The sequence below is a fragment of the Zootoca vivipara genome, chromosome 2 (assembly GCF_965207765.1).
Source record: "Zootoca vivipara chromosome 2, rZooViv2.hap1.1, whole genome shotgun sequence".
Taxonomy (NCBI): Eukaryota; Metazoa; Chordata; class Lepidosauria; order Squamata; family Lacertidae; genus Zootoca; species Zootoca vivipara.
In genome coordinates this window covers 20,599,174-20,612,054 of record NC_142584.1, presented here as the reverse complement: position 1 = coordinate 20,612,054, position 12,881 = coordinate 20,599,174, and the positions used below count along the sequence as shown (strand labels likewise).

The 12,881-nt window shown below is 42.2% G+C and overlaps 1 protein-coding gene across 3 annotated transcripts in view; it reads left to right on the top strand.

The window, feature by feature from the left end:
- Positions 1 to 12,667, top strand: part of PRKCA (protein kinase C alpha) — a 193,587-nt gene extending 180,920 nt beyond the window's left edge. For 2 of the 3 annotated variants that reach the window (XM_035104019.3, XM_088662984.1), the window contains 4 exons: positions 276 to 356; positions 3,146 to 3,253; positions 6,702 to 6,842; positions 11,288 to 12,667. In XM_035104019.3, the coding sequence (XP_034959910.1) occupies positions 276 to 356; positions 3,146 to 3,253; positions 6,702 to 6,842; positions 11,288 to 11,452 (495 nt within the window). In that variant the 3' untranslated portion in view covers positions 11,453 to 12,667. Of the gene's footprint in view, positions 1 to 275; positions 357 to 2,268; positions 2,370 to 3,145; positions 3,254 to 6,701; positions 6,843 to 11,287 lie in introns of all 3 variants that reach the window. The other variant, XR_015948372.1, reaches the window with a different exon arrangement.
- The last annotated feature ends 214 nt before the right edge of the window (positions 12,668 to 12,881 follow it).

Here is a 12,881-nt window from a genome sequence, read left to right as displayed (position 1 = left end):
TCCCCACGCCCTGGCTGGCTGAGCCCTCTGAGGCCTGTGGCAAGTGTACCTGGCTACTCCCTGTTCTGTAGCTGTTCCTGTGAAATGCAGGGAGATATAACTGTTAATTACATGAAGCTGAATGAACCAATTGTTCCAATAGCATGACTTCAGTATTTTTCCATTATCTTGATTTTGTTTATAAAATTATTTCTACAGAATATTTCAATTAGACGTTTGATTAAATAATAATTAAATCAACCGTAAAACATATGTTTCTTCATTACAATTCACAGATTATTGCCTATCAGCCATATGGAAAGTCAGTTGACTGGTGGGCCTATGGCGTACTGTTATACGAGATGCTAGCTGGTCAGGTAAGGATGTTTGTGCTTCTGCATTTAATACTTCAATGAGTGAGCATTGATGCCAGCTGAATGATCAAATGTGAAAGATGCCTTATTAGGTAGAGAAATTAACAGCAGGGTTGTTAGATTCAGTCAGTTCAATCCATATTCCCCCGCCCCTCCAACGCTCTACGGAAGTTAAATCAAGTCACGAGATTATAATGTGCACATTGCCTGCATAGTTAATAGCTCATCAGCCTTAATCACCAACCTGTTCCTGTGTGCACAAACTGATAGCGTTTAAGTATGCAATGAGAAATGCAAACATAGAGTGGCCGAGTTCAGCCCAAGGCAACATATCAGTTAGGTTTAATTTTGTTCTGCGGGCTCATGGAAGAGGTGGTCCAGTAATCCATTAAGAGCTAGCCTTCCCATTGAAAGCTGTGCTGTTTTCCATCGCTGGGAGTGAAGGAGCAATACTGCATGTAAAGTGTGCTTTACAGTTATATAGTTCTGCTTCTTTTGTCTCCAATACTTAAGGATTTCTGGGGGAATCATCGGCCACTTTCAGATTGAAAGTATTTTGTCACCTTCCCTTACGTAATGCAGCACAAACTAAAGCCTCATTCAGTTGATCAAATATTGGCTTAGTAAGCTGAAGTGTGAATGAGTTTTATATACCTGGACGGAGTCTTTTTGCTCCTCCCTTCGTGCGAGCATGGAAATAAGCCAGGAAGCTATGGCTAACCATGCCTTCATGTTATGTCAAAACCAGGAAGCTATGGTTAATACCTTCCAAACCATCCAAAACATAAACCCATGGAACTTGTCCTCCTAATCTGGTTTGTGTGGAAGCCATTAATTGTGGTTTTAAGTCTGGATATACTGTATTTTTCGCTCCATAAGACACACCTGACCAAAAGACGCACCTAATTTTTAGAGGAGGAAAGGGGGAAAGCCCTGTTTTTTGGGGGGATCAGCTCAAAGTTTTGCAGCTTCTTGCAGCTGCTTTTGCAAATGGGAAAAGTCCCGTTTTTTGGGGGGGGAATCAGCTCAGTTGTGCAGCTTTTTTTGCAAAGGGGGAAAGCTCCCTTTTTTGAGCATCAGCTCAAAGTTGTGCAGCTTCTTTTGCAAATGGGAAAAGCCCCGTTTTTGGGTGGATCAGCTCAGTTGTGCAGCTTTTTTGCGAAGGGGGAAAGCTCCCTTTTATGATCAGCTCAAAGTTGCTGAGCTTACCTTGCAAAGGGAAAAAATCCTGTTTTTATGGGGTTCAACTCACAGTTCTGCATTTTCTTTAGGAAAGGAAAGGGAGCCATTTCTACAGTTTCCAGACAGATAATCTAATCAGCCAGTCACGAGTCGCTGCAGCCTCCCTCTGCAGAACATTCAACAATGGAGGCCTGGGCAAGGGGGCGAGGCCTGGAAGGGAGCTAGCATCCCTTATCTCCCTCCCCGATCTCTTGCAATCAGCTGCTGAGCGGCTTCCTTTCAACTCCCTCTTTCCCTCTTGTTAGCCTTTAGCTCTTACTAAAAAAAAAAAGCACGATCTGCTTTTTGCCCCTGGGCAATCCAGCTCCAGGGACCATGCATTCGCTCCATAAGATGCACAGACATTTCCTCTTACTTTTTAGGAGGAAAAAAGTGGGTCTTATGGAGCGAAAAATACGGTAATAGAAAGCTGTATCTAACTGTGTCCTCCTGATTTGTTCCCCAGTTTGTGCAAAGGAAGGAGCAAAATAGGTGTGTATGTGTGATTTATTAAGCCAAGATTTGAACATCTAAACGTGAGGTGTGCACACACACAAAAATCTTCAGATCCTGATTGGGTGCTTCATATAGAAGGCCTATGGACCTTGGAGTGCTTCAGACAACACCTTTGCTCTGTAAACACTGTTACTTTGTTTCTCTCCCTTGATTATAATTTCTCTCCATTGATTATAAGGGGAAATCAACAAACCGCTGTAACGTTTTGTTCGTCAGAATTGGATAACATTTGTAGGCATAGCAGACACTTCTGAGAGGGATGAAGCCTTCCAAATTCAGGTAGATTAGGTGCAGGCACTTAGTTGTCTTTAAAGCTGATTTGGGGATGAGAACTGATCTTGTTGCTTCTGTCTCTCTTCCAAAAAATAAATAAATTGCTGGGGGTGGGGAAGAAACTCAAGTTTTCCATGCTCTTGTTTCATCCCTGACACTTTATTTAAATTGGAAAGTGTATGCAAATATAATACTATGAAATGGATGCCAGGAGCAGCATAAATGGCAGGGTATTGTGGCACTCAGGGTGAGGAATCGGAAGGCATATGTGCTGAACTATGGCACTGAGGCTGGCCTGCTGCCCTGTTTGCCTCTCTAGGACAACGGTGCTGGCTGCTCCTTTGTTCAGTGGAGTAGAAGCAAAGCCTTAGCAATGTATGGCTGTCACACAGTAGTGTGCACAGAAGAGCACATTATCTCATACTTCAGCGTTGACCTTGGCCACATGTTTGTTATTAAATGGAAATCTCACCTTTCCATAAAATTGTGATCAAGGCACCTAACAGCATAGATATTCATCTGAAGGTAACTAAAACTGCCTTCCTCAATCTGGTGCTTCCCAGATGTTTTAGACTCCAGCTCCCATCATCCCTGACCATTGGCTGGGGAAGATGGGAGTTGGAGTCCAAAACCTATGGAGAGCAACAAGTTGGGGAAGGCTGACCTATGCTCAATAGATTAATCTGCATTTGAGCAAATATTCTGTGTTGACATTAACTCTGAATTACCCATTTAACATTGATATTTCCCCCCCCCACACACACACACACACATTTTAACAGCCTCCATTTGATGGTGAGGATGAAGACGAGCTCTTTCAATCAATAATGGAACATAATGTTTCGTACCCCAAAGCAATGTCCAAAGAAGCTGTGTCCATTTGCAAGGGGGTAAGAAAGTTTGCTGCAATTATCTATTTTGCTGTTCAGGTTATATACTGTATTTTACTGTTGAGATTATTGATTTTACTATTTTCTATGGTTTATTTAAATAAACAAGCTATAGTGGTTTGAGATGCATCATCAGCCACATGTAACAGTTTTATACTTGGAGCTACTCCATGGTTCAGGTGGTTTTGCCTTTTCATACTAATGAATATCTCGGAACTTCTGCCTTCCCCCTAAGTTTCTGCTTTAATGTTTCCCATCTCATTGGTTTCAACTGCAACCTGGTTATTCCTGGAGGTCCCTTTCATAGCCACACAGTTTCGTAGAACCTAGGAGGCACAAATTCCATTTCATAGGTATTAGAAACTGAAGAGGGAGCTCCCAGATCTTGCACTGGTTCTAAAGATAGTAGCTGGTGGCAATATAAAGTAATTTTTCCATCCTTAAGGTGCTTGAATGTAAAGGAGATGCTCAATATCTTAGGGAGGATTCTAAAATTTGATTTCATCCTCCTCGGGTCTGCATTCTTCCTGTTCTTTGTTTGGTTTGTTTTTTGGTTTGTTTCGTGTCTCCCGGGTACAAATGGCTGCTATATTTTAGGGCACCCTGCCCCAGCCTGGTTGCCCTCTAAATGTTCTGACCTACACATGTGGAAGTCCTTTGTGGGGCACCAGGTTTGGAAAGGTTACTTAAGGAGGAGGGAGTTGCTCGCTGTACTTCTCTCTGTTTTCAGGATGATGGTGATACCACTGATATTATTACTAAACATTTTATTATGCTCTGTTAAATGTGCTGTGTACTAAAAATATATATCATTAGGTCCTTTGGTTGTTCACTCGACACTTCTGAACCAAAACTTCCTTGTTCTATTAATACAGAAAGAATGTTGTGTTTGAATTGTTTACCTGCATTCCTGAGTATTCTAAAGGCTGCTTCGCTCATAGAAGGCTGCCTTCCTCCATAGAATAGTCACCTATTCCTTTGTATTTAAGTTTGTCTTCTGTCCACCCTTGAAATTAATTTCCAGTTGTGCAGCCACAAAAGGTCACTGCCCTGGGCCTTTATGGCAAAGGGCGGGTAAGAAAGCTAACAAAGGAGCTTCATTTATTGCTCACCTGCACCACTAGGTGGCATATGCAAATTGAGCAGACACCTCCCACAGCAATATCTGCTTAAACTCATGCTTTTAGGAGGGCATACTGTCCATAAATTAGGGGGGGGCACAGCTTATTTACTCCCTGATGCAGAAATCTTTTCTGAAATACAGGTGGATTTTCCTTCTTCTTCCTAGCAATTCAATCTGATCCATCAGCAGGAGAGCAGTTATGCACCTGTTCCTAACAGAGAAGTTTATTTCACTGTAGAGGAGGAGGAACCCATACAGTACTTATTATAAGAAACCATTTCTGGAGCCAGCCACTCCTCAAACGAATGCTTTAGATGTGCTCTGGTTATTTTTGATCCAGAAACAAGCCTGCCCTTTCCTTAGATCTCGGGTGCTCAACCCACACAGTCCTTCTTTCCATTTTGTAATTGTGACAAAGTGATAATCTGCATTTGGCTTGCGTCCAAAGATTCAGAAACTCTGCAATTAACAGCGCAGTCCTAAGCATGAATATTAAGAAGTCCTATGTAGCTTTGGTAAGTGGGCTTAAAGGTAAAGGTACCCCTGACCGTTAGGTCCAGTCGCGGATGACTCTGGGGTTGCACGCTCATCTCCCTCTACAGGCCGAGGGAGCCGGTGTTTGTCTGCAGACAGCTTCCAGGTCATGTGATCACCATGACTAAGCCGCTTCTGGCGAAACCAGAGCAGCGCAGGGAAAAGCCATTTACCTTCCTGCCGGAGTGGTACCTATTGATCTACTTGCGCTTTGACATGCTTTCGAACTGCTAGGTGGGCAAAAGCTGGGACTGAGCAATGGGAGCTCACTCCGTCGCAGGCATTCGAACCGCCGACCTTCCGACCGGCAAGCCCAAGGCTTAGTGGTTTACACCGCAGTGCCACCCGCGTCCCAGTGGGCTTAGGGTTCCCATATAAGACACTTCAAGTGTTACAGAAAAACAGGTCTGCTTTATTGACTTTAGTGAATGAGAGACATTGATCTATCCTGCCCTCTTCCTCTCTTAAGTACCCAGGGTGGCATACAGATAAGCAAAGAACACAAAGGAAACATTTAAAAATCATACAAAATTAGACCTAATTCACACATTCCTATACTGTATATAAGTTGCTATCCTGTCAAAAACAGTGCATCCTTGAAAGTGACTTCTCCATGTGGGGTTTTTTTTTTTTGTTTGTTTGTTTTTGCTGTTTGTTTCAAAGTTTGAATGGTTTTGATTGCTGCTTATTCTAACTCCGCATTTATTCATGTTGAACACATAACTAGAGATGAACATTAAAGAAATCGCTGAGGTGTTGAAGCCGGTAGACAGACCACAGAATTCATTGAAACCGTACTCCCTGCAACTATCCATTTGCCCTCCTTTTTAAGAGAGCCATTCAAGTTACAAATATAAAGGCTTTCTCCTTTTCCAAGTTCATGCTTCATCCACGCAGATGGTATTGATCAGATAAGTAGTAAATATACAAACGAAAAAGAGGCATACTAGTTGCCGTTAGATTTGATAATAATAATAATAATAATAATAATAATAATAATAATAATAATAATAATAATATATTATTTATACCCTGCCCATCTGGCTGGGTTTTCCCAGCCACTCTGGGCGGCTTCCAACAGAAACATTAAAATACACTAATTTCTTAAACATTAAAGCCTCCCTAAACAGGGCTGCCTTCAGATGTCTTCTAAAAATCTGGTAGCTGTGGCCTGGTTTGCATGTCATGCTAAGCCAAACTCTGGCTGAATGTGAGCTTGTGGGCTCCCAGGAAAGAGATTGTGGCTGCTTTGTGTCACCCTGGTCATTTTCCTGCCATGCCAATGGTTTGGCTTAGTATGTTGTCAAACCATGGCTCTAACAACAAGGTATAACCAAGACTTGCTCTTGGTTTTACATCTCTTAGGTTGTTCAGGAGCTGAGGTTCAGGTGACATGCTAAGCCAAGGCGTGACCTACCTTGGTTTGGTCCAGCAGCAAAATGTCCAAGGAGGAGTAAAGAGGCCACAATCTGCTCCCATCAAGCCAGTATTTGGCTTAGCATGATGTGTGAGCCAAGCCAATGAGATGGCTAGACTGTGCCCAAAAGATAATGGGTAAATTGCATTTCATAAATTTTCAGCATAATGGAATTTATCAAGTTTAATTGGCTTTTTTTTAACAAACAAACAAACAAATAAGACAACAAAGTAAAGGCTGTTTCCAGAGATAAAACATGGCCAGGTTTGCAACAATTAAAGGACATTTTCAAATATCCTATTCCCAGGCACAGCTCTACTTTGTTGCTCCCATTCAGAAAACCTCTTTTCATCAATTGTGTGCTTGATTTCCAGCTAATGACTAAACATCCTGGAAAGCGTCTTGGCTGTGGGCCTGAGGGAGAGAGAGACATCCGAGAGCATGCCTTCTTCAGGAGAATTGACTGGGAGAGACTGGAAAACCGAGAGATCCAGCCTCCCTTCAAACCTAAAGTGGTAAGTAACACAAACAAACACTTCCTTTCCCCAATGAACTGTTTCTGGAGGTTAAAAAAATATATTTAAAACTTGTTTTGTTTTTCATAATTTAAGTAGTACACAAACTACAAAAAACCACCGAGCTTCTGAAATACACATTTTCGCATCCCAATTATCCTAACATGTTTTATACGTATGCTGAAATATGCTCAAGTTTGAAAAGCAAAGAGAACAATAGAATAACTCAAGTAGCCTTTGCAACATTCGATAAACTGGAAGCCAGAAATGGCACTACATCAGGCTAAGATTAATCATCAAGCACATTAGCCTTTATACTTTTGAGCATGGAGTGAGAATATACTCACATCAGTCAATGGAGTAGGCAGATACCCTGTAATCTGTAATTTTTACATCAGCCACCTGTTTTTAGCACTTAAAACTAAAGTAGCAGCTGAAGTTGATAGATGCAATTGGATCCAGTCACTGTAAAGTGTGTGAAACATGTCGATTTCATTGGTAGTTCAATGGAGTCACAGTCTTATACAGTCTGCATTTTTCTCATTGTTCCTTTTCCATGCGCTTATACTTTTGCCCTTTGGGCTTATCGCCTCTTCACTTCTCTGAGTGAGAATCCCAATCTGGAATACCTGTGGTTTTTTAATTCCACATGTGCTGGAAGTTTGATATTAATAATCATAATAAGCAGCAGCAGCATATCACAGAATAGGGTAATGCTGGTTTTTCACCTCATGGGAATTCAGCAAAGTTTCATTAATCTTTCTTGAATTTTGTATTTCCTTTCCTTTTTCACTTAAAAAAACCCAACAACCACCCAAAACTTTGGCTCTCCATGTCAGTTGAAATGTGTTTGTTAATGCTTGATATGCATACTTAGATAATGGAAAGCTGTTTTTCAGCTTTGGTGTGGGCAGCTAAAGGCTTTGAATTGCTTCATAGTTTATGAACATTACATTTGATGGAACAATTAATTGCAGTCACATGCTGCTTGGTACAGAATAAACTGGGGACCTGGAAAGAGAATTCTCTGAAACGTCTATTTTTAGTTTGTGGGCTGGAATGCCACCAAAAGACCCACCAAGCTAAAGGCCTTTGTGATTGTCACAGTGTTGCTTGGTTTAAAAAACAACAACACAGCAAAAGGGTAAGACTGTATCATTTGAAACACTTTCCCATTTATAGCAAACCAGACATTAAGGTGGTGCATGTTGGCAGAATAGCGACAGACTAATGACAAATCCCACTGTAGGGCAATTATGAGTCATAGCCATGACCACATAATGTTGAGATTTTAAAGAATGTAATATAGAACTTGTGCCTCTCTAATAGCAGTGTAAGCATTTGACTTCAGGATGCTGTAGCAAAAACCGAGGTTAAATACATGGGAGGGGGCTGAGCAGCTAGAGGGACATTATTACTCATGCTATTCTACAGTTTTGCTGCTGCAGATGAAATTGGAGTTCCTTGAGAAATTATTGCGCCCAATCCTGTTAGTAGGCATACATCTACAGAAGCAGGCTCCTGCACACATACTTCTAATTGAATTATGAGCCTTGTAGGTATTATCTACAAGGTATTATCTACAAGGGACATGGGTGACGCTGTGGGTTAAACCACAAAGCCTAGGGGCTTGCCGATCAGAAGGTCGGTTCGAATCCCCGTGACGGGGTGAGCTCCCATTGCTCGGTCCCAGCTCCTGCCAACCTAGCAGTTCGAAAGCACTCCAAAGTGCAAGTACATAAATAGGTACTGCTCCAACGGGAAGGTAAACGGCGTTTCCATGCGCTGCTCTGGTTCGCCAGAAGCAGCTTAGTCATGCTAGCCACATGACCCAGAAGCTGCACACCAGCTCCCTCAGCCAATAATGCGAGATGAGCACCGCAACCCCAGAGTCGGTCATGACTGGACCTAATGGTCAGGGGTCCCTTTACCTTTACCTTTAGGTATTATCTACACATTTCCTCCCCAAATCTTCCCTCTCACTGGTCAGGCAGGATCACGTGAGCAAAAGGCCCTTGCGGGGGGGGAGGGGTCATCCCATGTTCTCCATTTCAGAAGAAAGAGGATAGCTCAGTTGGTTAGAGCAGGGTTTTGATAAGACTAAGGCTGCAGGTTTGAGCCCCGTATGGGACAGCTTCATATTTCTGCATTGCAAGGGGCTTGGACTAGATTATTTTCAGGGTCACTTCCTGCTCTATGATTCTATGTATATTTCTATGTATACTTCTGGTTCACAGGACTGGAGTCATATTACACCAGTCAACAGTTGGTTATGAGGTGGTGTGGGGAGATGAATTTATTCCCCCACTTGAGTCCTTGATAAATGCTACTGTCAGTTATCTTACCAAGGAGTTACATGTGCACAATTCCAGACTATGTTTCTCTGGCTCAAGAGCTATGATTGTGATGATTTTTTTTAACACTTCATCAGATATCTATGTCTGTATGTGTGAGATTTTTTTCTGGCCGTCTGTACCATATATTTGAGGCATGTTCCTCACTCCTTCTTAGTTATTTCATTGCAGAAACGATCACCCATTCTGTTGTAGGACTATTTTATATGTAGCTCAGATAATCTGAAATAAGGAAGAATCTGGGTAGCTAATATATTAGTCCTTAATTAAATTGTAGCATGTATTAAAACTTCTGCCTTTCACTCGAGAGCAGTCAATTAGGAACTCGTGTGAAGTACATATATTGGACATTTGTGGTAATTGCAATAGCATTTCATGATTTTTAAGAGGAAAATTCCAAAGCAAATGTTTCCGAAGTACAATACATTTAATTCAATATTAAATAATGAGAATACCATAGTTGAGGTTCCCCACACAGTTCTTTTCTAATGTTGTGGACTACAGCTCTGATCATTCTTGACAAGTGGCCCACTCTAGCTGGGGCTGATAGGAGTTGTAGTCCAAAACATCTGAAGAGCACCATGTTGGCTACTCCTGATCCAGCAACTCTATCTTTGTTTTAGTGCAACTGTTGGAAGTGTTTTCCCATGGCTGTTGTCTGATGGAATATGCCAGCGACAAAATTGCCTGCCACGTCCCTTTCAAAAGCTACTTGTGGCATTTGGAGCACACACACACACACCCCACCAATTCCCAGTGGCATCTCCCCTTGGTTTTTCATCTTTATTTTACAGCTATCTAGAGCAGAGGTTGGCAACCTCCAGACCATGGGCCGGATGCGGCCCACGGAGGCCATTTATCCAGCCTACAAGCCACCTGGTCACCGAGCTGCCCACTCGGCAAGTTCCCCCACGCGCTGCGCTAAACCGGCGCAGTGTGGCGCAGGGACTCGCCGAGCAGCAAAGGAAATGGCACCTGCGCAAACATTGGAAATCGCGCCTGCGCCTGTACAGATGCCGAAAATAGTTTCTGTGTAGGTGTGATTTCCGGCGTCTGTGCAGCCGCAGAAGCGATTTCCGGCACTGCGGACATACGCAGAAGCGATGTTCGGTGCCCCAGACATGGGCAGAGTGGTGCTGGAAATCACTTCTATGCGTGTCTGGCCCATGCCCGGCCCACGGACGATAGTCTGTGGGAATGCTCCAGCCCACGGCCGGAAAATATTGCCGACACCTGATCTAGAGTCTGAGTGCATGCATCCTTCAGAAAGAAAGAAAGAAAGAAAGAAAGAAAGAAAGAAAGAAAGAAAGAAAGAAAGAAAGAAAGAAAGAAAGAAAGAATACTTAAAATGAAAACTTGTGCAGCTCACCTTTTCAGTTATAACAACAATAGACTGGGTTGTAAACTAGCTTGCAGGGGGAATCAGTTAAAAAAAAAACCCTCATAAGCTGCCCTGACCGCTCCTAGTTTCTCATGAACAAATGTTCATGTAAGATCCGAATTATTACAGATTATTCGACTGTAATACCACAACAACTGGAATCCTTGCTTTGTTTCATTTCATATATTATATTTCTACGCTACTTTTCGCTCACACGAATCACAAAGCACTACGGCGCTCACAAGGCAATATTAACGACATTAACAAACGTAACAGTCAAAAACAAACTAAGCACCGCTCAATTAATACTCTTGAATAGCTTTATTATTACTTACTTCACTTGAATGCATGCCCTAAGATAGTTGGAACTGTTTGTATGGAACAAAACAATGTGCGGACTGTGCTTCGTTCATCGCTTGTGTGGAAAAGTAACGGTAGAAATTCGCGAGGCCCAGTGCAATTGGCACACTTTCAGAACACTGTAGTGCCTGTGTGGGGGCCCTTTGGCCCTCCAGATGTTGCTGAACTTCAACTCTCAACAGCCCCAGCCAGCGTGGCCCTAGAGATGGCAGGACTTGCAGTCTAGCAACATCTGGAGGGCCACAGGTTCTATATACCTGGTGCAATGTTTTAAATTACTTCAGAATTTACAGCAGGATTCTCATTTTACTGACTGATTTCATTTTCTCTTCCCCCCCCCCACCTCACAGTGTGGCAAGGGCGCCGAAAATTTCGACAAGTTCTTCACCAGAGGACAGCCAGTGTTAACACCGCCTGATCAGCTGGTCATTTCTAACATAGACCAAGCAGATTTCGAAGGGTTCTCCTATGTCAACCCACAGTTTGTACATCCCCTGTTGCAGAGCTCAGTATGAAAACGATAGACGCGAAGAAGCCACACAATGAAAAATTGTCCTTAGCCCTGGAGTTTTTAGACCTTTGCCTTGTTGATTCCATTTTGGTCTGAAAATTGTAGGGGTAAGAAGCGGGGGAAGATGCCAAGGTTTACAGCAAAGATCGTGTGGTCTCAGGAGATCACCACATACTACCCATTGTGTTCATCTAGGAATCACCGCTGCTTTTAGGTTACTCTTACGAAGCTAGCCTTTGTCATTTTTTTTATATAACTTCTGTTTTTTCCCATTGTAGCCTGCACTTCTGGGATTCTTTCCTTTCAGGGGGTTAATTAAGAGTATCATGTAGACTTGGGGGGGGGGGATAATCGTAATAAGCAAATCTGAATTATTGCACGTAGAACCCTGCGGGACCAGGTCTTTCTGTGGTCTGCTTGGTGTCACATGACAGGATGAATGGCTGGGTCCAGAAATGTAAAATAATTGAAACAGAGAGAAAACAAGAGCCCCGGGGGGGGGGGGTGCTTCAATGTTAAAAATTGAGCATGTATACCTATTACAGCAAACAAATGAACAAATCAGATCCATGAGATCTTTGTAAAATCAGTCGATCAAAGTAGCGGCAAATGTATGAAAACATGAAATGGAAAAGATAAGATATGTAAGATTACTATTAACTGAACCTATGATGAACTATCTCAAAGGTAAAACTGCATAATGCTGATAACATGTATTAACTTTAATCTCCATGAGATTACACTGTGATCCAGGGTGCCATTTGTACTGCTTGATTTTTGCCACTACTCGAAGTTTATCGTTAAGCCAAGTTCTAATACTGTGTTCTAAAAATGGTTTCTTATCTTGGCTCTGAAACAAACCTGCAAAGCCCCAAGTCCCCAGTTTATACTTATTTATTTAGCAAACTGCATGATAGGAAGGTGTTTGTACCGTCAGTTAATAGAAATGTAGAATTCAGAGTCAGTCCCTGCTTTTCCCAATAAAAGTAAGGTTTTAAAAAATTAGAAGCCTAGGGTGGAATTCAACATTGTGTTAGGATTAAAGTTCCGTCCGTAAAAGCATTTCTGCTTGCTGAACATTTCAGCTTGCTGAACACATGCTGTTCTGGGGAGATCTCCAGACACAAGCAGAAGTCTTTGCACAGGACTTCTGTGGGGCTCATTCACATAAAATACTTCCCTCAGTATTTTACATAGTTTAAGAGCCCTGGAGCCACAGAAAAACAAAACGAGAATTGAAAAGCAGCTGAAGATATTGTCTTTGGCTGCAGTTGTCCTGGCTGAAGACGCTGAATGCATTTTTGCATATGCATCATGCAATGAATTTTGCATGTTTGATAATAAGCATTAAGTGAATCTATTTTACAGATGATTGTTATCAAGTATGAAGAAGATATATACATTTTTTATAAGACACAGCTGTGCTATCTTTG